The sequence below is a fragment of the Mytilus edulis genome, chromosome 6 (assembly GCF_963676685.1).
Source record: "Mytilus edulis chromosome 6, xbMytEdul2.2, whole genome shotgun sequence".
Classification (NCBI taxonomy): Eukaryota; Metazoa; Mollusca; class Bivalvia; order Mytilida; family Mytilidae; genus Mytilus; species Mytilus edulis.
In genome coordinates this window covers 57,351,601-57,377,627 of record NC_092349.1, presented here as the reverse complement: position 1 = coordinate 57,377,627, position 26,027 = coordinate 57,351,601, and the positions used below count along the sequence as shown (strand labels likewise).

General features: G+C 32.2%; 1 protein-coding gene across 42 annotated transcripts in view; it reads left to right on the top strand.

Moving 5' to 3' along the window:
• The window catches only part of LOC139527951 (uncharacterized), a 104,017-nt gene that overhangs the window by 53,600 nt on the left and 24,390 nt on the right, over positions 1-26,027 (top strand). For 7 of the 42 annotated variants that reach the window (XM_071323661.1, XM_071323653.1, XM_071323648.1 and 4 more), the window contains exons 1-5: positions 1,414-1,548; positions 3,501-4,805; positions 20,664-20,696; positions 22,122-22,294; positions 24,740-24,850. In XM_071323661.1, the coding sequence (XP_071179762.1) occupies positions 4,005-4,805; positions 20,664-20,696; positions 22,122-22,294; positions 24,740-24,850 (1,118 nt within the window). In that variant the 5' untranslated portion in view covers positions 1,414-1,548; positions 3,501-4,004. Of the gene's footprint in view, positions 1-1,301; positions 1,336-1,359; positions 1,549-3,500; positions 4,806-15,887; positions 17,476-20,663; positions 20,697-22,121; positions 22,295-24,159; positions 24,196-24,739; positions 24,851-26,027 lie in introns of those variants that run through there. The other 35 variants (XM_071323680.1, XM_071323672.1, XM_071323667.1 and 32 more) reach the window with 18 other exon arrangements.

The window sequence follows — 26,027 nt, the reverse complement described above, 5'->3', positions numbered from 1 at the left end:
TACCTTCATCAGGAACGCTCAGAGCCAGACATTTAAAATCCGAAGATGTATAAGTACCGAAACCGTTGAAGAGCTACATGTCAAAAATATTATAATATTTAAAAAAAAATAATTTTTAATTGTTTATTTTTGTATAGCGAATAAGACACTTCTGTGTCTGAGATGAATGAAGAAAGTCTTGTCTTGTCTTGAGAAATATTGACCATGCGATCGGCAGCATTTTCACCAGTACATACTTTTATTAACCAATTAAGTGCATTATTGCCAAAAGTTACTGTTTATTAAAAATTACATATTTTCTGTAATGGTCCTGTTTTTCTGTAATGGCCCTGTTTTTTTCTGTAATGGCCCTGTTTTTCTGTAATGGACCTGTTTTTTCTGAAATGGCCCTGTTTTTTCTGTAATGGCCCTGTTTTTCTGTAATGGCCCTGTATTAATGCCCAGTTTGTCTGTATTAAGCCCTGTTTGGGTTTTTGATAAAGTTAATAGAACTAAGTTGTAAAGAGTATAATACCTTTTTGTATTGTATTTTATTTAATTTAGTAACCAGCAACCAACATTAAAAAACCATATAAAGGGATCACTGTTCATCCTGTTTTTTAACACATATCTCTTTCAACTTAATATCTCGGATATTTGGTATATTTAAAGCTTTATAATGGTGAAGTACAAATTTTTGTTCAAACTAAACTGTCATTAAAAGAGTAAGACAGTACATCAAGTTAGCAGCAACACATACACTTTTGTTTAGTTGGTTAATAAATGTATTAAGAAATGGGTGTTTTTATAATGGCCCTGTTATATGTCCTCGGTCAGTAATAATGGCCTCGGATGTCTGTAATAGCCCTCGGCGTTGCCTCGGCCTCGGGCCATTACAGACTTCCTCGACCATTATTACAGACCTTGGACATATAACAGGGCCATTATAAAAACACTCATTCATTAATACCATAGTATATAACTAGTTTAGGTGTTATATATAATCTTACCATCTATAATTTTAAACTTTCAAAAACATAACAAGAACAATCCAATACTATTATTAAAGTAGAAGTATAACTATTGCGTAACATCATATTATCTTTGTTAAATACAAATCCATAGTTTTAGAAATAGTGCGACAAAAAATCTAAAAATAAAAAATATGTTTTTATAGCGCTCTCTCGGACTTGAAATAATGACCAATTTGTCCACAGTAACATAATACAACATTTTTGTAACTAATGGTCAAGTACATGTATTAGACAGATTACTTCACAAGAAAACATTAAATTCTAATATCACGTGGTATTTTGTAAACAAATTTCACTTGGAATTATCAATATTACGTTAAAGGTAAGAAAAAACGATTTTATGATTAGTGTTTTAAATGGTTTAGTGATTAAAGACGGAGAGATCATTTCATGATAAATATTGACAAATGTGAAGTTATTGTTACTTTTAAAAATCAACACCTCGCTGTAGGATACAAATTTGACTTTTTAGTGAAATAGCAATTAGTGGTATTTGTTAGTTTAGTGGAAAGGTGAATATTCAGGCTGATTTTGGGTAAGAAATTTTCCTTATGTTTATTGTATGCTATTTTTTGTTATTTTCCCAATAATTTAGCCAAACATTTATAATATATGAAATTATAATATTTTTCTTTTATTTGTTAATGAACTTGTTGTTCACTTACTATTCACTAGTGATACACAAACAGTCTTTCAAGTATTCACTGTGTCTACGTTTTGTTTAAAGAAGTTCCTCTCCGAAAAGGATGTCCACGTTAAAAAATACTGTATATATTTTGCCGTGTTCCATCAGAGCGATACCAGAAGTTTTCTTCTCATTATTACAAAATGGAAACGTTAAAACGCTCATACTCTTTTTTTATTGTTAATTTGCAAGTATTAGAGATCAAGCTATGTTCTTTAGTGCATCTGTCGTGGGCTTTTGAAATTGCATACAGCTATGAAATTAGTATTGACAAAAGATAAAACAATAAAATCCGTATCGGATTTTTATAAACTTATATAGGCTCAGTAAAACCATCAAAATCAATCAGAAATATCTTTATATGCTTATACATTTGTTAGTATACTAACTATAATTTTATACTCTATATATATAAATACAGACAATGAAAAAAAGATGTCACATATGAGGGTCTTTTTATTTTTACTGCTCATCTTTATATTATTATACATTTGTAAGTAGGCTATGTTTTAAAAAACAAGAGAAATACTTCTAAAAAGCAGACAAAAGCAATAAATGTTTCAGGGCTGATAGTTTTTGATGACTTTGCTGAATGGTACGTTGCACTAAGTCAAAAACGTAATCGATATAAAATAATATTGTGATTTTCTTGTTGTTTATAAACATAAAATAAATGCTGACTATGTAGTATGGGCTTTTTGTCATTAATGAAGGCCGTACGGTGACATAAAGTTGTTAAATTTGTGTCGTTTGGTTTATTGTGGATAGTTTTCCGATATGCAATCATACCACATCTTCTTTTTCTGTATTTCAATCATGAGAAATAAACCGCTTTCAAGCCGATGATTGTAGAGTTATACACCAATCTGCAATGACTCTCGCAATCTATAGAAAATTTCATGTCACCACATGATTATGACTTTTGTTAGTCATGATGTAAGTTTTTTTTTTGTATTTTAATTAGTTCATTTATATGTTTTGGAGTCTATAATGACGTCCATTTTCACTGAACTAATACTCATCTTTTATTCAGGGGCCAGCTGAGAACCGCCTCAGGGTAAAGATATTTTCCCTTTGCTGTGGACATATAATTGGTGACCTTCTGTTGTTTTCTGATCTTTGGTAGTGTTGTTGTCTCTTTGATACATTCCACATGTCCATTCTTAATTTAATACAATATCAAATTCATAATTGTTTCATCCTAAATGTACGTACATTTTACCGGTTTTTACAGAAAATTCGTTCATCACCCATTTACATCCTACGTTAGCTAGAATGTTCGGTCATTCGTTCGTTACAATAATCTATGGGATTTCCGAGAAATTTGCACTAAAAAGTTACAAAATTATCAGATGAAAGAAAAATTTATTTTAATTTTTTAGATAAAATCTTACTAAAATTTAAAGGTATATTAACAGTTTTAAAAAATAATCCGATTTCCTAGGGTGATCAAGGCTGTAAAAGGATTTAAATGAAAAATAACAAATATTTCATTTAATTTAAACTGAAGTGTTATCAATACAATGTTTCAAAAATTTATCATTGATATGCGATATTATTATGAAGTAATTGTGAATGTTTTCAACTAAAGTATAGGCTAATCTACGACAGTGCAAAAGGATCGAAATTTACCAAAAAGAATATTTGTATTTAAAGGAAACCAAAACTGTCAAACGGTGGTTTAAGTGGATATATGTTTACTTGTAGGATTAAATATTTGTTGATACAAGAAAATATCTGAATCTATGCACTCAAAAATATCAAGGTAATGTCATGACATATTATTTGTTTGTACATTGCAGGACATTAAACAAACAAAAAGATGTACTCGAAAGCTACGACAAGGATTTGCGTTACGTAACTGTGGATTGGTTGGTCCGGAATACTACTATAACAAGTGAAAGGAAATTAAACATTTAATAAATTTTTGTCATCACCCCGTTTCTAGATTGTCAGAAATATTTACTTTTAAATTGTAAATTGTTCAGTAATATGGGAATATTGAAGTAGTCGCAATCGAGTTGCATGGTAAATGGATATGTCGGTTCTGTAAAGAGAAATATGAACTGTCTGTCTCACTTGAACTATGCAAATATAGTCAGAAGCCCTATCTAGAGAACAAACAGACACACAAAGAAACTGAATTTACAAAAATTGTCAGATATTGTTTGATCAATGACAGTTGTAAATCCGCTCGACAAATCGATAATTATAGACTTGTTATCTTTGTTTCGTTAATTTAAGATTTTGTATAAGGGTAATTTATCTAAATACACATTGTTAATAATTTGAAACAAATTGCCGAGATGGAATCTATTTTGAAAACTAGTTGTTCGGAAAAGGTGAACTCGAGGGCAATCAGTCCACTGAGGAGGTGCGAGAGTTCATTAGCAAGAATATTTCCAAACATGTCTGAAATGTTGTCTCGAGAGGACCGAAACCAAATTTCTCGCTTAAATAAAGCAAAACGTCAACGATTACGTCCAAACCAAACTGTTTCCATTGATTCCTCACCGATGATGATGCTTCCAAAGGCAAGAATCAGGACGGATTACAATCAATTGAGCAGACGAAAAATGAGTGTGATTTCGGCAGACGACACATCGGGCCTACATCTTTCTACAATTTCCGGTTCAGCCATTGTGTCAAAATCTTTTTCAAAGTCTTCATTGCGAAATCATCATCACAGTAGCCGAAGTGATGTGGATAGTGGTATTGGTTCGATGAGAAGAAGTGTAACCTTCGATGAAATCAGCTTTGGACGATCATCGTTTAAATCGATAGACGATATCGACGCAATATCGGACTTTGATCAACAAGAAAGTAAGGAAAGGGACGATCATATATACGAACCCTTTCCTGAAGGCAGATACAATGAAATGCCACAGTATGTGGACACATATAGTGATAATCAATTTACACATACCAAGTTTTCAAAAAAGAAAAAGCAAAAACGTGTTGTTCCTGCTACAAATCCGGACACTGAAGAAAATCACGAGGCAAATTGTCCTATATGCAGTGGATTTAATAATCAAACGGCTAGAATGCAGAAATATTTTGGTAGTGTTGACGAATTTTTCAAATGGTTTTGGTCAAGGTGGGGAAAAGTGAGTAATAATTTTTAAACAGTTTAAGATTATATATATCACATTAGTATACCTTTTTTTTATAATCGAATCTAGGTAGCTGCGGGTAACTAGTACTAGCTTGAGGTGTTCAAACTCGATTTTAAAAATGAAAAAAGTAAGAGAAAAATGCAACCATCACGAAATTGTTTTATGGTATATGAACTTTTTGTAATCTTAAACATGAAGTAAATATTCAAACAATGTTTCAGTCCATAGTAGGTTGTTACATATTACACCCTTATACTGTATCCGTTGCCTTTCAAGCGTGAAAATCTCAGGCACTGGGTCGTGCCTCTAGAAAAAAAATTAATGACAACTTGGCTATTTTAATAACAATTGGGCTAGGTTTGTGAATGCGTAATAGTTTTTCCTGTTCTGATAGCAAGACTTGATATGATTTTATTTAAATTTCCGAGAAGCGAATATATTATGGTTACAAACAAAATATTAACACGATCTTAAGTATTTTTAAAAATATCAAGATGTTACGATTGTCAATTGTAGACAAGACACTTCTCCTGGCTCTTTAAATTGTCAGGTTTATCTATTTTAGAAGCATGTTAAGGGCTTCAATTATGTTTGATATGACGATTATAGAAAATTAATGATTTAGTCAAACATTTAAATTTGAATGCATGGCTGCGATGAAACAGTTTACTTCCGTGTAATGACTGTGAAAACCAAACTTGTAGAACCTGCATGGTGGCGGATTCAGATGATGATGTTACACCTTATATATGTAGCTACATATATGGTTAATGCAAAACCTAATGTTGCATTATAGACATAGTCTGGCAAAAGTCGGGCGCACCGTTTTAAATCAAAACAGCAAAAGCCCCTCTATATACAAGTGCATATCTAGTTTTCCTTTGCTCTCCGTACGCCGAAATCTGATCTAACCACTTCCTTATCTCTTCCCTTGTGCGTTCCGAACGTGATGTTCATCACGTCCCCTGGCCTGACGGTTATAAAAACTTAGCACGTGTTGTCAGTCCCTTTTCTCGTTCACACGTTTAAGTTGTAAAAAAGATTCGTAATTTGAATAGACCGCCTCCATCAGTAGATTATTATCTATCTTCTCTACGGTTTCAACCAGTCCCTCACCAATACGTTCTTTGTATTCCTCTTCTTCTCTCTTTCGAATTCTCTACTAACATAAATTGAAGATTTGCTCTGTCTGTATTATGAATTCAATGAAACCGAAATTCAACATAGTAAGAGCTGCAATTTTATCTATGTTTTCTGGCATATAAGAAATCAAATGCGCACCCATTGAGAAAAAGTTCTCTTTATTTACTAAACCTTGTGTGATTGTACTGCAGATAACTTGTTCATAACTTTTGTTTTGATTGCATTTAGACGGAATAAAGACGCAATAAGGACTATGTAGGGTCGAACTGGGTCTCTATGTATACGTGATGAACGTGCTACATACAAACTCGGTCTAAGTGCCCATGTACATTCAATTGACCCTTGGCCAAACCTCGCCATAGCACGTCGCTAGTTCGTTCAAGGTGTGGAAATTTCGTATTACGGCCGTCTCGTTTAAACTCTGTCTAAGTTAAGACGGGGTGTTCGCCCTAAAGTACAAGCTTAAAGTTCCGAACAAACGCGCCTAAACAGAACAAGGACTTGGCTACTTTGTCTCCTCTGTTCACACACAGTTTAACCCATATGACCTTGTTCGGTTACATTTTTTTTTCAGAACGTAGCGAGGACGGGGAGTGACGGGAATTGAACATGAGACAAGATGACATCTCTTTAAAAATTGGTCCGATTTTAAATCATAAATATTTTTTTTTACTTACAAAGTGCACTACAGTTTAGGTGTGATGTTCGAGTGTACATGCATGTAGTTGATGGTATACATTGTACATTAGTTACGTGCATACTTGAAGAAAATACTGTTGCGTGGGTTGTTTGCTCTCACTGTTCTCCTGGTTATTACGTATTTATGCCATATAATTTATATTACATGTACTTTTTAAACACTCATTTGTCAACTTAATGTTGAATAATATGTACCATATACATTTTGTTTGAAGTCTCATTATGCCGACCTTAAGATTTTCGGATTGATATATGATTGTCTTATTTGTAATTGAGCGTCAATGTTGAGTGATTTTTCTCACATTTGAAAACAAAAGTGATTGGCACTAAATCGTATGTCTAATATTTTATAATCTGCTCTAGATCTTGGTCATATGAATATATGTAAGCTTTGAAAAGGTGTTATTTTTGGTGACTTGGTAACCACCATAGTTTTTGCAATCGGTATGAAATAATTATGATTTTTTTTTTATTTCTTATTTGTTCTAAAGCTTATTATAGTGTAGATCGACTTTGGATAATATGCCTGGTTATAAAAGAACAAGTCCAAATTGCTATGTTATAGTTACAAAACTTAGAAAGCTGAAGGATGAAGTATTAGACGTACTTATCGGACGACCATTTAATATTATGTGAGGTAGTGCAGGAGTAACGTTTTGCGCAAACATTTCTTTTCACTTTTGTACACCATCTTTTCTTGCATTTTGTGTTCCTGAATATTCATGTTCATCCTTTCGTCTGTCAGGTTATTTTTTCAGATCTTACGAGGCCAGAATGTTAATTTGCACCCCCCCCCCCCCCCCCCTTTCCCCCTTCCCTTCCCCTGAAATGCTGGTTTATATCAAAGAAAAGTTAATAAATATTTATGCAGAATGATGTCTTGCATTATACGTATCAAAAACAAAGTCTATGATATCGAATCAATACTCAACAAATAATACCCTGTATATTTATCGTTAAAAAATTGTTGTGACGTCACCATATGCATCAGTCAATCAATGTATCCTCTACATTAAATTTGAAGTTGTATGTCTATTAAACTTCAATAAATTTGAAAAATACTGGACAGTAAATCAGTTGTCGATTCGTGAACTTACTGCATCCAGTAAACCATTTGTAAACTACTATTAAATATTGCGTTTACTTGACCAATAAACTACCAGGAAAATAATAAACTCGGAACTTACAACTGATTTTCAAGTAGTTTATTGATTCCTTAAACTAATCATTTCATGCAGTGCAAGTCGTGTTTCCGGTTTTACGAATAAATTCATCATTAAAAAAAGTATCTGATACTGAAATTTGCATAAAACTATATCAAATTGTTCACGTTGTTTAATCAAACATTGAAAAATAGACTAATATATTCACGTTATATAATTCAATTCACTCGAAGCTATTAAACTCACGACAGTCTGTATTACATTTGTTAATTTAAGATTTCAGCTTACTACATGATCCTACATGTACAACTGTTATTTTCAACGTGTTTACATGTACCTTGGTAACTGGTTTAAACCGCCTACATACACTAAATCCATTGGATGTTGGATGTGTACGGATTGATAATTTAGTCTTAGATGCATGATTTTTTATATTAGGTGTTAGTGGCTTTGAACTAGATAACTGCGAGTACTCTCAGATCTGTTCATAGTGTCTTTTTGTGTCGGGATGTATAAGTACCCGGCCACGTACGTCCACTTGTATTTTTGTCCATCTGATGAGTTAAGCCTTTTTCAACTGATTTTTATAGTTCGTTCTTATGTTGTACTGTTATACCACTGTCCCAGGTTAGGGGAGGGTTGGGATCCCGCTAACATGTTTAACCCCGCCACATTATTTATGTATGTGCCTGTCCCAAGTCAGGAGCCTGTAATTCGGTGGTTGTCGTTTGTTTATGTGTTACATATTTGTTTTTCAGTCATTTTTTTTTTACATAAATAAGACCGTTAGTTTTCTCGTTTGAATTGTTTTACATTGTCTTATCGGGGCCTTTTATAGGTGACTATGCGGTATGGGCTTTGCTCGTTATTGAAGGCCGTGCGGTGACCTATAGTTGTTAATGTCTGTTTTATTTTGGTCTTTTGTGGATAGTTGTCTCATTGGCAATCATACCACATCTTCTTTTTTATTCCCCAAGTCATCCTACATGGATCCCTTGTTGTTGTTTGTTGTGTTGTGATTTTCAGTTTCTCGGAGTAGTCATGTATTGATGATTTGTGTGATCTGTTATAATTTCTTTGATCTTATTTCTGCTAAAGATTTAGAGTGTTCCATATAGTAAATAATCTGGTTTTTTTTTTTTAAATATGCACACTTTGGTAGATTCCCACTCTGTAAGCTTTTTATTCAACTGACTATTGTCAGCATAAAAATTAGTACGCCTATCTACACTCACAGTATTTCTTCTGTTTTACTGATTATATATAATCAAATTTCAATAAATTTAACGAAACTTTAGGTGTGAATCTGAACGGGAAACAGGTTCTGTTATATTATGAGGGTTCGGCTGTCCATACATGTATCTTGTCAATTACTTAACACGTTATTTATTGATTATGTCCCATGTTGTGTATGGAATGGATTTGATCTCGGTTGTGCCTAATGAATTATGTGAGTTATATAAAACAATATTTACTCGATATTATGTTTATAGTACACTATGTCCCATCTTCTGACCTCTGTTTTGCTTAGAATTACGACAGTATAGTTACACTTCATGAATAAAACATATCTAATTGACAAAACAAGCGTGGAAGTTACGGAAAATCTTATGAAAATAAACAACAGTTTTATTGTTATTTAAAAAGCCATGATAAAAATATTTATATTCGATCACGAATTATGTAATTTTGTGTTTAATCCCAAACCCAGACCACAGGGAAAATATTTTATGAACGGTTTTTGATTGTTTTGAGAGCGTTTCTGCGAGCATGTTCACAATGTGTCCGTAAAAGACGAGTGTTTTATCAACTTATGAGTTGTCCAATATTTCTATAAAACTATAATCGGTTGATCGAGATGGAAAACAGCAAAAATGACCAACAATACAAACTCTATTGAATTGTCATATCCCTTAAATAACGAGTATTACTAATTGGCAACCTTTTGCCTTCTATTTCAATATTAATCCCAAGAGTGACTGGAGAATAGAAATATGGTCACTTGGTCTTCTTCCGATCAGAAGGAAAACCCTTGCAATTGTGGGGCGTCCGCAATTGTGGGGCGTCCTTTTGGCTGTGTGGGATTTATCAAGTTTGCATCCACGTCCGGTCGGACTAAAGACGTAAAATCCGATGCTTTGTGTAAAGAGTATGCCACGCTCTTTGCACGTTAAGAACCCTTGTAACAACCCTTTGCGGGGTCCGTATGTGGCTTCTTGCAAAGCAAAATTTCTGTCCCTATCCAATATACCCTAATTTTCAATTGGCAGTCCAAATTTCCCCGACCATCATCCCGAATGGCCTCTTTTATTACAAGACTATTGTATTTATTGTTAACTTGTTCTCGTCCTGAAAATGCATGAAATATTTGCCAATGGACGTTAAGCAACCAACAATCAATTCATTTCAATATTTGACAGATAACGATTCAACTTGTTAGGATCCTCTTATGTTTTATTAGAATCAAAAGAAATTGTCAATAATTGAAAAGTAACGGCTATGCTTTATTCTCAATAGGAAGACAAGGTCGTTAAGGACCAAAGTGGAAGTGTAGTTTAATCCTAAAATGGAACCTGTATCTTATATGAAAAATAATACGTATGTTGATTATTTCAAGAAACTTGTCAGTTATAGTCATCATTGTCATCAATAAACCAACGAGAACTACATGTAGCATAAGCTTTAATGAGTTGTTCAAAACTAAAAGCTATGTTAAACTTATTAAGGTTGCTTCATTGTGCATGCAAAGTAAGTCGTAAACCGTAGACATGCAAGTATGATCAATATCACAGATGAACGTTACGATTTTATATTTATTTTATTGAATGTTATTCCAGAACTAACTTTAGCTGTAAATAATTAGTGGACATTTGAAACTTTCTCAGTCTTGATTTATTTCTTCTCTGTATGAGGTCTTTTCCATTTCCCACTACTTATAATTTGATATCTCGAACGAAATCAAAAATTATTTCGAAGTTTAAAATTGACCAATTAAGATGTCAACTTTATTAAGTTTGTCATTTAAACGTGTTTTTAGAGGTTATTTGAGTAAGTCTTTGTGTACATAGGTTGATAAATTACAATTATTAAAAAGTGTGGAAAATAAAGGTCAATATAAATCTTTGTAAATTCAAAGAATCGGACGCGATCTCATTAAGGTCGTCCATCTTAATGTATTTAAATGATATTTCACGGTAAACTGTTGTTTGTTTTTGGTAATGACTTTTCGTTTGACGGATATTTGAGCAAAGGAAATTATTGATGTACATAGAAATAAATAAACTTTGTTACAACTGTTTTTACAAATATATTACTAATTGCTACTATGTTTAATAGGTGGTCCTATCTGCAAGTAATTATTATAGTGAAATTAAAAGGCCACGTCTTAACATTACGCACGCGTTTCTAAAATGAAATAGGTTTATCTTATATAAGTATTACTTCGTATAATAAAAAAAACACCTTCGTATGATAAAAAACCACTTTCGTATAACAGAAAAAGCATCTTCGTATAATTAAAAAAAAACACCTTCTTATAATAAATAACACACCTTCGTATAATAGAAAAGCTCCATCGTATCATAAAAAACACCTTCTAACAATAAAAAAAAAAGGCACATAAGACAGCTATGGCGTTCCATACGTTGTCATTTAGACTCTGTTGGATAGTAAGGTCAATGCTAATTACACCATAACCTTTTTTTTTATAAGAGTATATTGTAGAAAGTCTATTATGTGACCATGTAAAGAAAGTTGTTGGCTTATTGCTTAAAACAGTTCATCAAAATATAAACGCCAGAAGAATGCCAAAAACCGCAATTTTGTCAGATTTTGGCAAATTTTGATAACTTGTCTGAAGAAAGCCCATACCGCAGTATTGTCAGATTTTGTCAAATTTGTATGACTTGTCTAAAGAATGCCAAAAAAATACAATTTGGACGGATTTTGACAAATTTAATAAACGTTTTGATGTTCAACTATTTGAAAAAATCCAACTTTTAAACACAAGACCCTAATTCTATATAAACCATACTTATATATATTCATAAAATGCTAGGAATTCCAGTAACGATTGAAAGGACTTTTGAAAATGCTCCTGGTGTGAAATGAATTGAGGTGAAAATGTTCCTATACTTCTTTCTATTCGGTGCGAGGTATTGAATTGACGTCAAAGTTCAAAAGCCAAAGTTAAACATTCTATTAGTACAAAATCTCAAATCCGAACGAATAGTTATGAATATTTTATGAATATATATGTACAAGTATGATTTATATAGAACTAGGGTCTTGTGTTTAGAAGTAGGATTCTATCAAATAGTCGAACATCAAAACGTTTATAAAATTGATGTAAATGATATTATTTGATTTTGTTACATCCCACAAGTTAATTTGAAATTCGATCAAAGAATTAAATCTCATCTAATGTGCTATGATATATATAGTGTCCTTTGCACTGTGAAAAATGAGGATATTTTACTTTTACGCAATATATAATATTTTGTATTAAAACTTTTAAATGTATGCAGTGGGATTTTAAATGTAACGAAAAGCTCATGGATAATTAGATTATCCGTCTAGCAGAGAAATAAGATTGATGAATTTTATTATTAAAATTAAGTTCTTAGTTTTTTTTTGTCCTTGTAGAAAAAAAAAATCGATAACAAATTAGAGTTATCTCCCGTTTATTACTTTTAAAGTCATTTAATTCGGATTGATATTAACAAAAACTTTTTTTTACCTTTATTCTCAAATGGAAATTTTGTATTTTGGTTTGCTTGTTTGTTTGTTTATTTTGGGGTTCCTGTCTAATATGACGTATTACATAAGCCCTATCCAAATAGTTACATGTATTATATTTTCTTTAAATCTGTATACTACGGCAACGGAAAATAAAAGATTTGCAATGGTTGATTGCTTTTAGTATTTTGTGATCCTATACCTATCTAAGGGAGCTACCATTTGATTTTTATGGGGGGCTAGGATGAAATTTGAAAAAAAATAGGCAGGACAGGAGTTTTGAGTAAAAAAAAAGGCAGGATGAGACACTTGCAAAAAAAAAAAGTCAGGACAACAATTAAGGTAAAAAAAAGTCAGGATAAACTAAAAAAAAAAAGGCAGGACCGAACAGAGTGAAAAATAAAAAGGCAGGACAGAGATTACAGCTAAAAAAATGCAAGACAACATTTTTCATCCTAGCCCCCCCCCCCCCCCCCCCCCATAAAAATCAAATGGTAGCTCCCTAATGACGTATACCCTTCATCTTTTTTTTTAATTGGATCCATCGATTGAATAGTGTTAGATAACTGATGGTATGATATGAAAAGTCGTTGTTTTGTTGAGTGAAAACCCTAGATTATATTCCGGTTTAAAATATTATGTAATAGTCCTCAACATCATCATAATTATTGAAGAGACTGGTTACTGCGAATTGCTCCACTGGTTAAATTAAGATTAGTGGTCAAGGGATGCTTATACCACCAGTAAAAAACATATGAATGTTTCGATGGGAAATGCAGGAAAATGGTTTCTTACAGTCGTAGAGAAATCATGGCGTGCTGCGCTCTAATATCGTCGGCTGTACAATTATGATATAAAACGTATAAGCATGCAAACTGGTCACGGGTAGTCAAAGTAGTTAAAAATTATCTTCATCTGGTATCATAACAAAAAGTACTTATAAAACAATTAAGCATTAATACATGTAGTATAAGGGACAACATCAAAAGCTCAATGAAGGATAAAAAAACTTAATTCACATAGTTTTTTCACTGACCCCCACACCCCCTCTTAACTTAATTTGGGGAAAAATTGATTGACCAATAGGGATACATGTAAAATCGATTTTAGATTAACAAATTTTGCAGCAATGTTGACACCCCCCCCCCCCCCTTCCCACACACACACCCAAACTATTTGATTTAAGTTTTTTATCCTACATCGATCTTTTGATGTCGTCCCTTAGTGCATACATGTATAGAGTATAGAGTCTACTGTTTACTGAAGGATTAGTCTACACCCATCTGTAATAAATATGACGTATTATGATGTATCGATAGGAGAAAATAATTGTATACATGTAGCATGAGCAAGCCAAAACGACATGTCGGATGATTTGATGTGTTTCCTTTTAACAACAATCTAAAAGGTTGTATATGTGAGATTCCTTCAGATTAATAGTTGATTTTAAAAGTGAATTATTCTTTTTTTCGTTTTTCAAAATTAGACGGCTCAATTTAAAATTTCATACATAAAGTTTATATATATTTAAATTTTCGAATGTTTGGTGGGCCGAAGTTCCCTAGGCGTGGCTTTAAATCGTCTAAGATTGATTACCAGTTGTGTAAATACTGCGCCTTGCTTTATTTACAGCATTACAACAAGTGGGTAGAAGGATGTCAGTGGAATCAGTTTGTTTCATATAAGGGTCTTGGTTTGGGTTCGTATGTGTAATAGCGAAAAGAGAAACACGGGCCGTTAGAATAGAGAATATTTGGTGCTAGAATAAAAGAACAGAGAATGATGTGTTTAAAATAATTTAAGTAAAAATACCTCAGAGAAAAATAACCAAATAATTGATAAATACAGAAATAAAGGACCTTTCATTTGTACCCTTATTATCTCTTGAAAAGACGTGTCTACCACGTCAGGAATTCAAGAGGACATGGTTCCTGGGTTATATAAGTTGTACATCAACACCCAACCCTATGCAGTCAAAACTGGGGTTGTAAGTAAAAAACCAAAACATTGGGCAAGATACGCTCAACTTCAGTGTGCAGTTACAGTAGGTAGACTAGTCTTAGTATTTCATTCAAAGTTACCACAAAGCCAGTGATCAACACTCTCTTCAGATAATCTGACTTCCTCCTCCAGTAAAATCTGGCAACCAATGAAAAAATCAAGGGTGCCGAAAGTGGCATTAAACATCAAAAATCAATCAAAAAGTTGATGTTTTTTTTTTATATATACATATATCTGAAAGACGATATGGAGAAATAAAATTACACGAACAATTGAATACGCATCCGAATGGCCCGTTATATTCCCTTATTAAAGTGTACACAAACTTTATCATAACTTTACGTCTCTCAACATCAATGAATGATAATATTTATTGATTTATAATGTCTTGCGTGTTGATATGAAGTGCACTTTGAAGGGTTGGACTAAAGACGTAAACAGAAAGTAAATAAGTTGTGGCTCAAAGTCAATATTTGCATTTTCAATTATATATCGAAATATTTTGTCTGTGAAGATAAAGTTTTATGAGTGATCACACTTAGTATCTTTGTAATGATGATAGTTTATTGCAAGTAATAAATGCTTCCTCTTAAAACTGTGCATAAATCTTTTCTCATTTCTTCTATAAAAATTTATAACAGTAAAGTTTAAAGAGGTTTCGATAAAATGAAACAACAATGAGTTAACAAAAAGGATATCGAACGTTATTTTAAAAACTAACTGATTTCTGTTGAAAGTTATCTGTTCAACTAAAGCATAGATTGATTTCATTAAATGTCTATCTACATTTAGATTGTATTGCAAATACGTTCTTTGTGATATATCGAAACATACAATTTTGGATTCTCAAACATCCGTTTTACTGGATAATTCATTAACGATTGCAACTTTCTCTCTAAATACAGCATATTCATGCCTTCATGTATATGATATTCAACTGATTAGTGGAAATTGTATTTGATTTTGTAATGTGCTAGAGCCCAATTAAAGTATATAAGGGATTTTTTTTTAGAATTAAATGGTAATTTCAATATTACATCATGACGTCATAAAGCAACTCATCTTCGACCACAATCAAATTTTATTTTTTACCATCAAATAATTCACAATAGAAATAAGGTTGTGTTCTTTTTTTCAATTTAAAATATAAATTAAATTACATGTTAGATATATTTGATCTATGAAATTACTTTTTGTTTACAATACATTTTCTTTTAAATAAAAGAAAATATGTAATTAAAACCGCTATGAAATTGTTTTTCACAAATCTTTTAAAAATCAATAGTGTAACTGTTACCGAGATAAAATATGTTTTTAATTATTGTTACCTGTAGAAGGTGTGATTTTCAATAATTACACGTATTGATCCGTGCATATTTAGTAACTCCGATTGTTACAAACAAAGTAATTTATTCATTGGAACAAAAGGTTGTTGATAAATAGAACACTAGAAATTCAATCAGTCGTGGTCTGACCTTGTGAAAGGGGATGCCACGAACCTGGCCAAATTTTAATCTTGATTGAATCGATTTTAAGCTTATTGGAAATATTTAAAATGTCAGTATGAAAATATTTTCTTGCGAAAAAGTTTAAGAAGATTAGAAATAATTGTATTACGACCGGATTCGTCTAATGTTCGGATTATCTAAATACAATATCAACCATTATGCCACTCGTGCATATCATGTCGAAGGAATAAGAGCCCCAGCGTTGTTTTAACGGTAAATAAAAGATTCATTTGTTATTGATGACGGGATACAACAACGGAACGGAACTGATTTAATGATACGGAGATTCATCTGATTGTGAAAAAGAAGTCGTTTAGCTTATTGACTAGAGCCAATTGTGTTCAGGAGTGCTTTAATTGATTATCAGATATGCTTGAAGAATTTCTATTTGAATGGTGATGTACGAATAGATGCATAAACGTTACATATTTCATATCGAATTTCAATTGATACATTTAAATTTTGACTTGTGCTTGGTAGCATTCATTTTAAAGTTTGATCTGTTCATACAATATTATTAATATCTTAGGACTGTTTAATAGTTTGTACGTGACTCATGTTAGTGGATAGGCGTGTGTTGTTTTTCGTCCTATGTTATGGATTTCGTGGTTTTTAATGGATATATGTGTAAAGTTTACATAAAATAATGAAACGCTAAATGATTATATGCTTAACGACACGACACTGATTTTAATTTAAAACATGGTGTTCGAAGATTATCACGAAGGCCTTGCATGGATTGCGGACGGTTACAAACATAAATTATTTGCAAGTGATGCTAGAAAAAGTACCGAGGTGTTGCCGCAGGATGATTCGTTTGTTCTCCGATCGTCAGAGAAAACAGATACCTATGCTGAGCTCCGGATAAAACCACCAAGTCCGCTACAGAAACACGTGAGTAGAGCTAGAAACCAAAGACCTGGTACAGCTCCTCCAAGTTATGGAGGAAGAAGGACAGAAAGACCGTGGAGTAGTAAGAGTAACAAATCTCGTCTGTCTAATGAATCACCGAGGCCACCAAACCAACCTCGAATTCGTAGTGCTGGATCTGTTGTTGAACGTCACAGAGTGGCAGCCCAGATGAGGAGTGGGTTTACACTGGTTAATAAATTATACGAAGACTGCCAACGACGACAGAACATAAACTTGCACCCAGCCAGTCCTGCCCCTGACTACCGTTATTTCGATAGACATTCACGATGCCATGATTACACGCACATGCACGATATTTTGTTGCACGATCGACCTCAGACTGCATGCGACTTGGAACCATGTTCCTTACATTCACGGCCTGTATCGGCGATGTCCAGTTACTCTCGGACATCAACGCCAACGGAAGAACAAATAGATACAATGAAACAACCGAAAAGATATATAAATTATCATAGACCAAAGACGGCTCCTTCAAGGGTAGGTTAAATCTAAGATATGAAATACAATGTATTTAGTTTGATGCTCTCAACTTGAAGTTGGTCTATTTTGAAGTGGTGAAGTTTACACTGAATGCTTGTTCTTTGGTTTAATAACCATGATAACGCCTATGTGTATTTTATTCCAGTTTTGTCATCTTCTTTTTATTTTTTATTGTTTGAGCTGTATATAATTTTCATCAATGAAATCAAAGGCTAATATAGTAGTATATAATAGTTTATAATATATTAGTGCTGGTATATGTCAGTCATTGGAAATTTGAATTTCCACAGATTTTAAAGATAATCTTCATTTCCGAATAGAGTTTGTTGTCTTGACGAAGTTATGTTTGTTTGAATGATACAAAGAATAAACAAGTAAAGCGCCAATTACCCGTTTTCAAAAATACGACAGTGTACTTCTTTCTGGACAATGGAGGTGTTTTGTGGTGTTTTTAGAAACCCTTACACGCTTGTTGGGGACAAAATTTAAAGGGTAATTGTTTACTTTGACTATACAGAAACGTTTATTTCATATCTATTCATTAATGAGTGAGATAAATTAAACATGAATAACACATTCATAGAATAAGACGGGTATTTCAATAAACATGGTCCCAATAGACCTAATGCTTACCGCAAGTCAATTAAATATGACTTTTACTGATATGTAACAATACAAGTTTGTCACATGTTAGATAAGACTTCGGAAGTGCATTAGATATTAACTATAGATACTATAGCAATGCGCAAACTGTAATAAACTTGCTGTCGAACATTCAATAAGTGCATTGAAGTTCAGGGCTATTGTATATATGGTATAGGTATAAAAACTAATTGACAGTTGTATATTAACGTTACGTAATCTCGGGCTATTGTTCAATTCATGTCAAACAAAAATAGATTAACGCACATTGCCAACTAATGGACTGTTTGTGGTCTAAACAATGCCTTACCCCACACGGAATATTTAAAATATTTCAATATAGATACTATTTGTGATTAATACGTTATTATGTCTATATGAAGAAGACAGAGAGATATTTAAAACTATGAAAAAAATTAACATCTTACATGTAACAGCTAGTGCATGTATGGATAGTTGATAAAAGGTAAAATGGTTTGAGATCAGCCCGATCAGGCGTAAACGAGTCACAATGATGATATTGCAACCCAAGATCAATGATATTTTTGAATCTTATAACTTTTGTATATATATAGGTCTTCTCTTAAAGTCGTGCTTTTTATAATAATTTAAAAGGGTGATATCACTTTCAATGCTTAATCAAACCAATTTGGCGGGCCAACATACCGACTGGATTGGGAATTCTGCATTCTTTAATTTTTAAATTCATTTTTCTCTTTTATTTATAAATTGTGTTCATTGTCCCCCCGATAATTTAGACATTCACTTAGATGAAGACGACGTTGCATCTTTTATTTTGTTTCCAAGCTTTATATGAGTGACATACATGTAATGCATTCTACATATCGTTGAAGACCCATAGGTTGTTTTCGGCTCACTGGTCGAGTTGATGCCCCTTTGACACATTCTCTGTTTCAATTCTTTATTCTATTGGATTGTGTATATTTCCAGGGAACGTTTGTCTTCCTTTATGGTGTTTTCCATTCATTTATAATAAAATATAATCAATAAATTTGAAACAACTTGTAGTGATATATAAAATTAGTTTACCACAAGATTTTAAGCTGAAATAACTTACAAAATTACATTGGTTTTAAAGGATTGGTTGCAAAAACAAGGCTGTTTCAAAAACAGACCGGAAAACATGGAAAACCGATCAAGTAAATAACTCATAAGGGGTCTCATAATACTTGGCTAGATATTGAATTCCTGGGGACAGTCACAAACATTTCCGTCATAATAATTTATTGTCTATTAATTATACAAAATTTGGCATCATTATACAATGTTTATTCCACTATTTATACCTATTATTGTATGGAGATCAAGATTAAATTACGGCGTATTGAAAAGTTATGGGTATTGTTATTTCATCAGATTAAACATATGGGAAATATTTAATTTTTATTACGAGTACTAGAAGGGTACATTTAAATAATATGAATTAAAGATCGTGACGTTTACCTGTTTGTATTACTTACTTTATATTGAAATACTTATATTAGTGAAAATGTAGATACACAATCAATACGATTTAATATTTTATTAAAATATACACATAATAAGATTGAAATCTACATTTTATATTTATCAACTTTAATAATTTTAAAAACCTTTAAAAATAGCATATATAAGACGTTTCAATCTGAGAATACTTTGTGTTAATATGTACATAACTTGATATTTTAGTATTCTCAGATAGACAATATATATACAGTTAAAAGGCGTGCGACGCCACCAGAAACAAGCATAACAAATAAATTAATAGAAAGCAATGAAATATATACGGATAAAAAACATGGTTCATAGATAAAGAGATAAAGATACCAATGGGGAAATTGAAAATCAAAAGTTTAGTTAAATATTTTTTTGTAAATGTAGTTAATTATAAATATGTATTTGGGGGGTTTGGAGTGCACGTGACGTCTTTTTTCGCTGAACCAATATACATCATTGTTTAGAGGCCAACTAAAGCTCGTCTCCGGATGCGGGATATTCTCGCTGTGTTGAAGACCTATTCGTGACCTTGGACTGTTTTCTGTGTTTTGTCGGGTTGTGGTCTCTTTGACATATTCCCTGTTTCCATTCTCTATTTCAATACCATGGCTAAACAGAACTATTTGCTAAGATTTTAAAACATAACATTTTGCTTAGGTCTTTCAAAAAGCAAAACTAATTTCCATGGTATGCATTTGATGGATGCTCAATAAACCGACTTGGTGGGGGAGTTAGAAGTTGATGGTTTCATCGATACATTTGTAGATTACACCAAACAAGTCCTTTACAACCTGCTGGTTTTAACTGTTGCTCCATTGCTTGGTTTTATGACTTGTTAGATAGCAGTATCGTTGAATAATACACCAACACCCTCTTTGATGGGTGCACCATTTTTAGATATTTCTTTATCCCAAAAAGCTATATACATGTATGTATAGTCTGTCGTTGAAAACTGGTTTATCTCAATGTGGTGTTATCCCCTTCCAAATCTACCTTTTAAACGTAACTATGATAAAATTCTAACAGTATATACATTTGTTTTACAGGGATCAGAAGGAAACTTTCAACGAAGAGGTTATGTAAGTAACATAAGATATAATCTCAGACTTAAATTAATACATTCATATTCGTAGTCTACATAATTGGCTTATAATATAATATTTAATATGTTTGGTCATTTAGTGTAAATTTTTGTTTTTTATGTAACATTAATAAGTTGCCACAAAATCCCTGTAATAAGAACTTCGAATGATGTAATACGCATATATTCTGATATTATGACTTCGATATTCTCCGGTAAAACATGTCTCGAGTTAATCCCAAATCAGCATATAGCAGCGTACCACACATAACGTTTTGGTCAAAGCAAAGTTTATTTTCGTTCATTCCACACTTGAAGTAAAATGTTCCCGCAAAAAAATATCGAATATCGACTTCTTAATTTCACGTGATAGTTCTTGCGTCATTGTATATGACATAAGCTGTAGGACGCTTTCAAATGTATATCTGTTGTTTTTGCATGAAAGTCTGCACTACTATAGTTTCATTTTAATTTGATAAGGGTACTTCTTGTCTTAGATTGTTCTTATATTCAAAGGTGACTGGGGAATAGATCTGTGGTCACTATAGATTTTTGTCCGCTTTTTTCAAAGTGTGCGTCGTGTACATAGAAAAAGCGCCACGCTCTCTGCAAGTTACGAACTATTGTAACAACTCTTTGTTGATTCTTAGTTGACCTGTCCCTATCCAGAGTACCCTCATTTTGTCGTGGCAGTCTAAAATACCCAGACCTTCATTCCAGACAGCCTCTATTAAATAATCTACTTGTATTGCATTTATGATGATTTTATTATAATTTTGTTCTCGTCCTTAATATGCATGACATATTTGCCACTGGACGTTTAGCAACGAACAACCAATCAATATATTTAACAGCAAAAGCCAAAACATGATATGGGTATTTAAATGGGAGTCAGTTTAATTTATTATTTAAGTTTCCAACTATGCCATAATTTCAAATCAAGATGATGAAAAACGGTATCCAGAATGCACTTATATTTCATTGGTACCAGTTTGATTACACTCAATGAATACATGGATATTGGAATAAATTTGAGTTAGGCAGCCTAAATTTCTTCATTCCTGTCTAAATCGCTATTCGAAATATATGAGAGGTGCATCAGTGTCCGAATGATCTAAGTAGTTCTACTATATTCCACCACAATGAATTCCAAATTGAACCCTAATTGAAACAACCAGACCAAACAGCCGAAGCCCACCAATATGTCTTTAACACTGCAATACAATCCCATCCCCGGAGACATTCAAACCTCGCACCGCACCACACCACACCTGCCGAAGATGGTCTTCTTGGACACGCTGACATCCTCCTCCATTAAAATCTGATTTTCTTCTTCTTCTGAAAGTGGCGTTAAGACAAAAAAAAAAAAACAACATCAAATTAAAAATGTATACGTAATAATGAAACATTTATATGTTATCAGGGCTTACAAGGATACAGACCTAGGTTCTGCAATATCGTCAAAAGTATGCAGTTACATTCAAGAGAGGGTCGGGATATGTCTCCGTGTACAGGGGATTCTGGGTTTGATGAATTTGATTATTTCACAAAAGACGGGAGAATGATAAACCGGTGGAGAAAAGAAAGCACAGCAAGGTAAATTAAGATCGAGAACTTTTTAAAAATGTCTTTTTCATTTTTAGCCATGGCGTTGTCAGTTTGTTTTAGATTTATGAGTTTGACTGTCCCTTTGGTATCTTTCGTCCCTCTTTTTTTACTCCTAGAATACTTGAATATTTGTTATGGAATTAATTTGCTTAAGGATATATTGCTTATGCTAGTGGTTATTTGAAATAGGAAGGAAGTGTATTTTTTTTTTATATTTATCTATATTTGTAAACTTATTTAATTAGTTATCTTATGCTTTTATTATCTAGAATGAAATTCAAAACAGTGTGGCTGTGGCCATTGATTGACACATCAGATTCATCCATTGACTGGGACAATTTACGTGAACGTTTGTCTGTAACGACCACTGTTAACGATGTACCTACGATAGACATTTAAACTGTGTGATCACCAAAGGTTTCTTAACGCCTGTAATTATAAAACAATTCGAAAAATTAATCAGGAATAACCTTTATGTTTTGATTTATATAATTGGTATAAATCAAACATCGTGTTATTTCTGATTAATTTTTCGAATTACTTTATTAAGATGTTGAGAACCTTTGGTGACCCCATAGTTTAAGTGTCTTTAAAAAGTACATAGTGAGCAGTGGTCGTTACATACAAACGTTCACCTAAATTGTCCCAGTCAATGGATGAATTTAATGTGTCAATCGATGGCCACAGCCACACTGTTTTGAAATTCATTCTATGTTTAAGCAGTCGAAACATGCCTTTTGTCGAATAGGTTGGTTTAAGATGTAACTTCCGTATTCTCGTTCACCAAAAATTGTCCAATTCCAAATGATTTTTATGATCTTGTACTATTGATCTGTTGATTTTGAAGAGTTTAATATATGATGCTGATTTTTCTTCAAATGATGAAAAAATCTAAACTTTAAATGATGATAGATATACCAAAGATTAAAAATCAAAAGTTAAAAATCTAACTTAAATATTTAGAAAATATCACGAAATCAAACAAATATTAATCATGATCTTGACTTTAATGAGTATTTTAAAATACTCATTAAAGTCAAGATCATGATTAATATTTGTTTGATTTCGTGATATTTTCTAAATATTTAAGTTAGATTTTTAACTTTTGATTTTTAATCTTTAATTTTATCTCTTGAGAAAAGTAAAAGAAAATTTTATGGCATACAAAGGTAATTTTCGTTTCTCTGTTCCGTTCGAACCCATTGATTTAAAACGACAATCGTTATATTAAAGACAAATTAATGTGCTTGTGGTTCCAGAACAATATTTTTATAGTTCTTTACGTTTTAATTTGATAAATAGTTTCCGATAAATTTAATCATTATGGGCTTTTATAAAGGGAAAATGTGATTATATCAAACTTTCTTTTAAAAGTGTTCTATATTAATGGCGAAATTACTCTTAAAATAATTTGAAATTTTATTCTGTGGGAAATTGCTATATTTCTAATTAATCCAAAGTTTTCAAAACCCAATTAGAGTTCTAAGATGTACATTTAAAGATTAAAATTGAGAGAGAGAGCTTAATATTTCACGCGAAGCAAACGTAAAATTGCTAGAAACCTTCTTACTAGTGCAATAGTTAGTTTTGTTTTATGGTGGTTTGACCAAACCTGTGTTTTCAAACATTGTTTTGTTCATCATGAATTGAAACAGTTCTTGGAGTTCAGTAAATGATATCTAAGTGGTTGATTTCATGAAAATTGAATGTTGCATATTCACACTGCCGATGGCATGAAACTTTGAAGAATATTTGTAAAATATGCCATCTACATCAAGTATGGGAAGTAACTCTAGTGATGGTAAAAAAGTTCGTTTTTCACAATCATTAGATATTCATATACCTGATTTCAGCTACGACGATGAAGGAAGTGACGTTTTTGAGCAAGCGTAAGTGTATCGCGTCCTATAACCAATATTGCGTTTTGTTTAACATTCCGTAAAATTAACCTGTATTCACTACTCTTCATTATTACCCAAAGTAATTAAATCACTGTTGAATACATAACAATTTTAGAAACAATACCTAACAATATGTTGTTTACTAATTTTCTATACATACATGTATGTACTAACAATTTTTGTTTAGATTTTAACCATGTCTTAAAGTGCATATTATTCCAAAATGCGTCTAAAATCCATTGAAACTGAAAAAGGTGAATCTATATTTTACGTTGATTGTTTTATCAGATACAATGTATACATCTAGAGCCTGAATACATTTACTGATTTAAAACATTTACAGTGCTTTTAAAAATGCTATTGAAATTTCAATGCAAGTTCCGTTTGATTTATATTTTTGTGAAAAATAACGCAAACCAAGAATTGTAATAGAAATAGACGCAGAACAATCTCAAAGTAGATGTGTTGTGTAAAATTGAGAATGAAATTGGGAAATATGTTCCTATCTAAATTTTAATTCATTCTTGAATAGCAAAGCAAATCGTCATACAAGAAATGCCTTAGACTTGTGGCTATCTTTAGGAGAGGACGAGTATGGGAATCGAGTGAATTTCAGACCAAATTATATGTTTGGTTTGTTCAGGTGATCGAAGAGTGCTTGTGATTAAATGTACATTTTTGCCTCACGGTGCAGTTGCTTGTGTGCAAATCTTGCATACAATGATGCATAAAGCATTGGTTGCAGTAACCAATATCACACTGTTTTGTTGAATATTGTATTCGGGTTTACACGGGAATAGGTTTTAAATAAGCACATGTCTTTTTTCCAATTGTTGCAGGTTTTTATCTCTCTCTGTAAAGGATAATCACCAACTAAACTTATCTATCATATATTATGTGTTTAAGTATACTTTCAATATATCCACGTTTTCATACTTTCATTATATCCACGTTTTCATACTTTCATATCTTATATGATTTACTCTGTGTGTTTTAGCTTACACGTTTTGTGTGGATGTACATTTGTGTATGTAATTGACATATTATCTTCTTGTTTTTAATCAAATAAAGAGTAAAATCCTAATTCTGACATTTCTTTCGAGCTTCATTAAAGGGGCACTAGCTGTCAAATCCATGTTCACCGATTTGACTCAAATTCTCATATTTGATTTGTAACAATGTAAAACATTTATCGAAACTGTCAAAAGTCTAAAATAAACAGTTTACAGAGCATGGGGTAGATAATATATAGGTTCGTTTCGTGTATATTTTAGTCCAGACGCCATCTAATTAAATACCGATTTGACCTCAGATGACCATATAAGCGATGTAAACATAAATAAAGATATGAATAGATTAAACCAACACGTGCAATTGGATTTTTATAGGTCTGTTTGGTTTTATTTTATAGATTAAAAATAGATGTTTCTCATTGTTTTAACCGTATAAGAATGATTTTATGTGCATCGAATTAGTAATCAAATGATTTACCGTAGTTTCACTTTCATTGTTGACATTCTTTTTCTTTAAATAACCAGTACACGTATAATGCATGCGTTGTCAATTTCTAGCTAGGGGTTAAATTGAAGTTCACATGAATACGGATTTAAAGAGGTCGACTCATTCACTTGCAAGTGAATAACTAATTATCAATGTTTCTTAGCGTAATTTGACAAAATTGAACCTTTTTGGCTGCAAAAAACTAACTGTTATTTCACTATTTCACTTTCATTATTGATTGAACAGAAAAAAATCAAACTTTAGATTTTTTATATATCTCGTAGCTAGTGCCCCTTTAAAAAATATAAAACAACACGTTT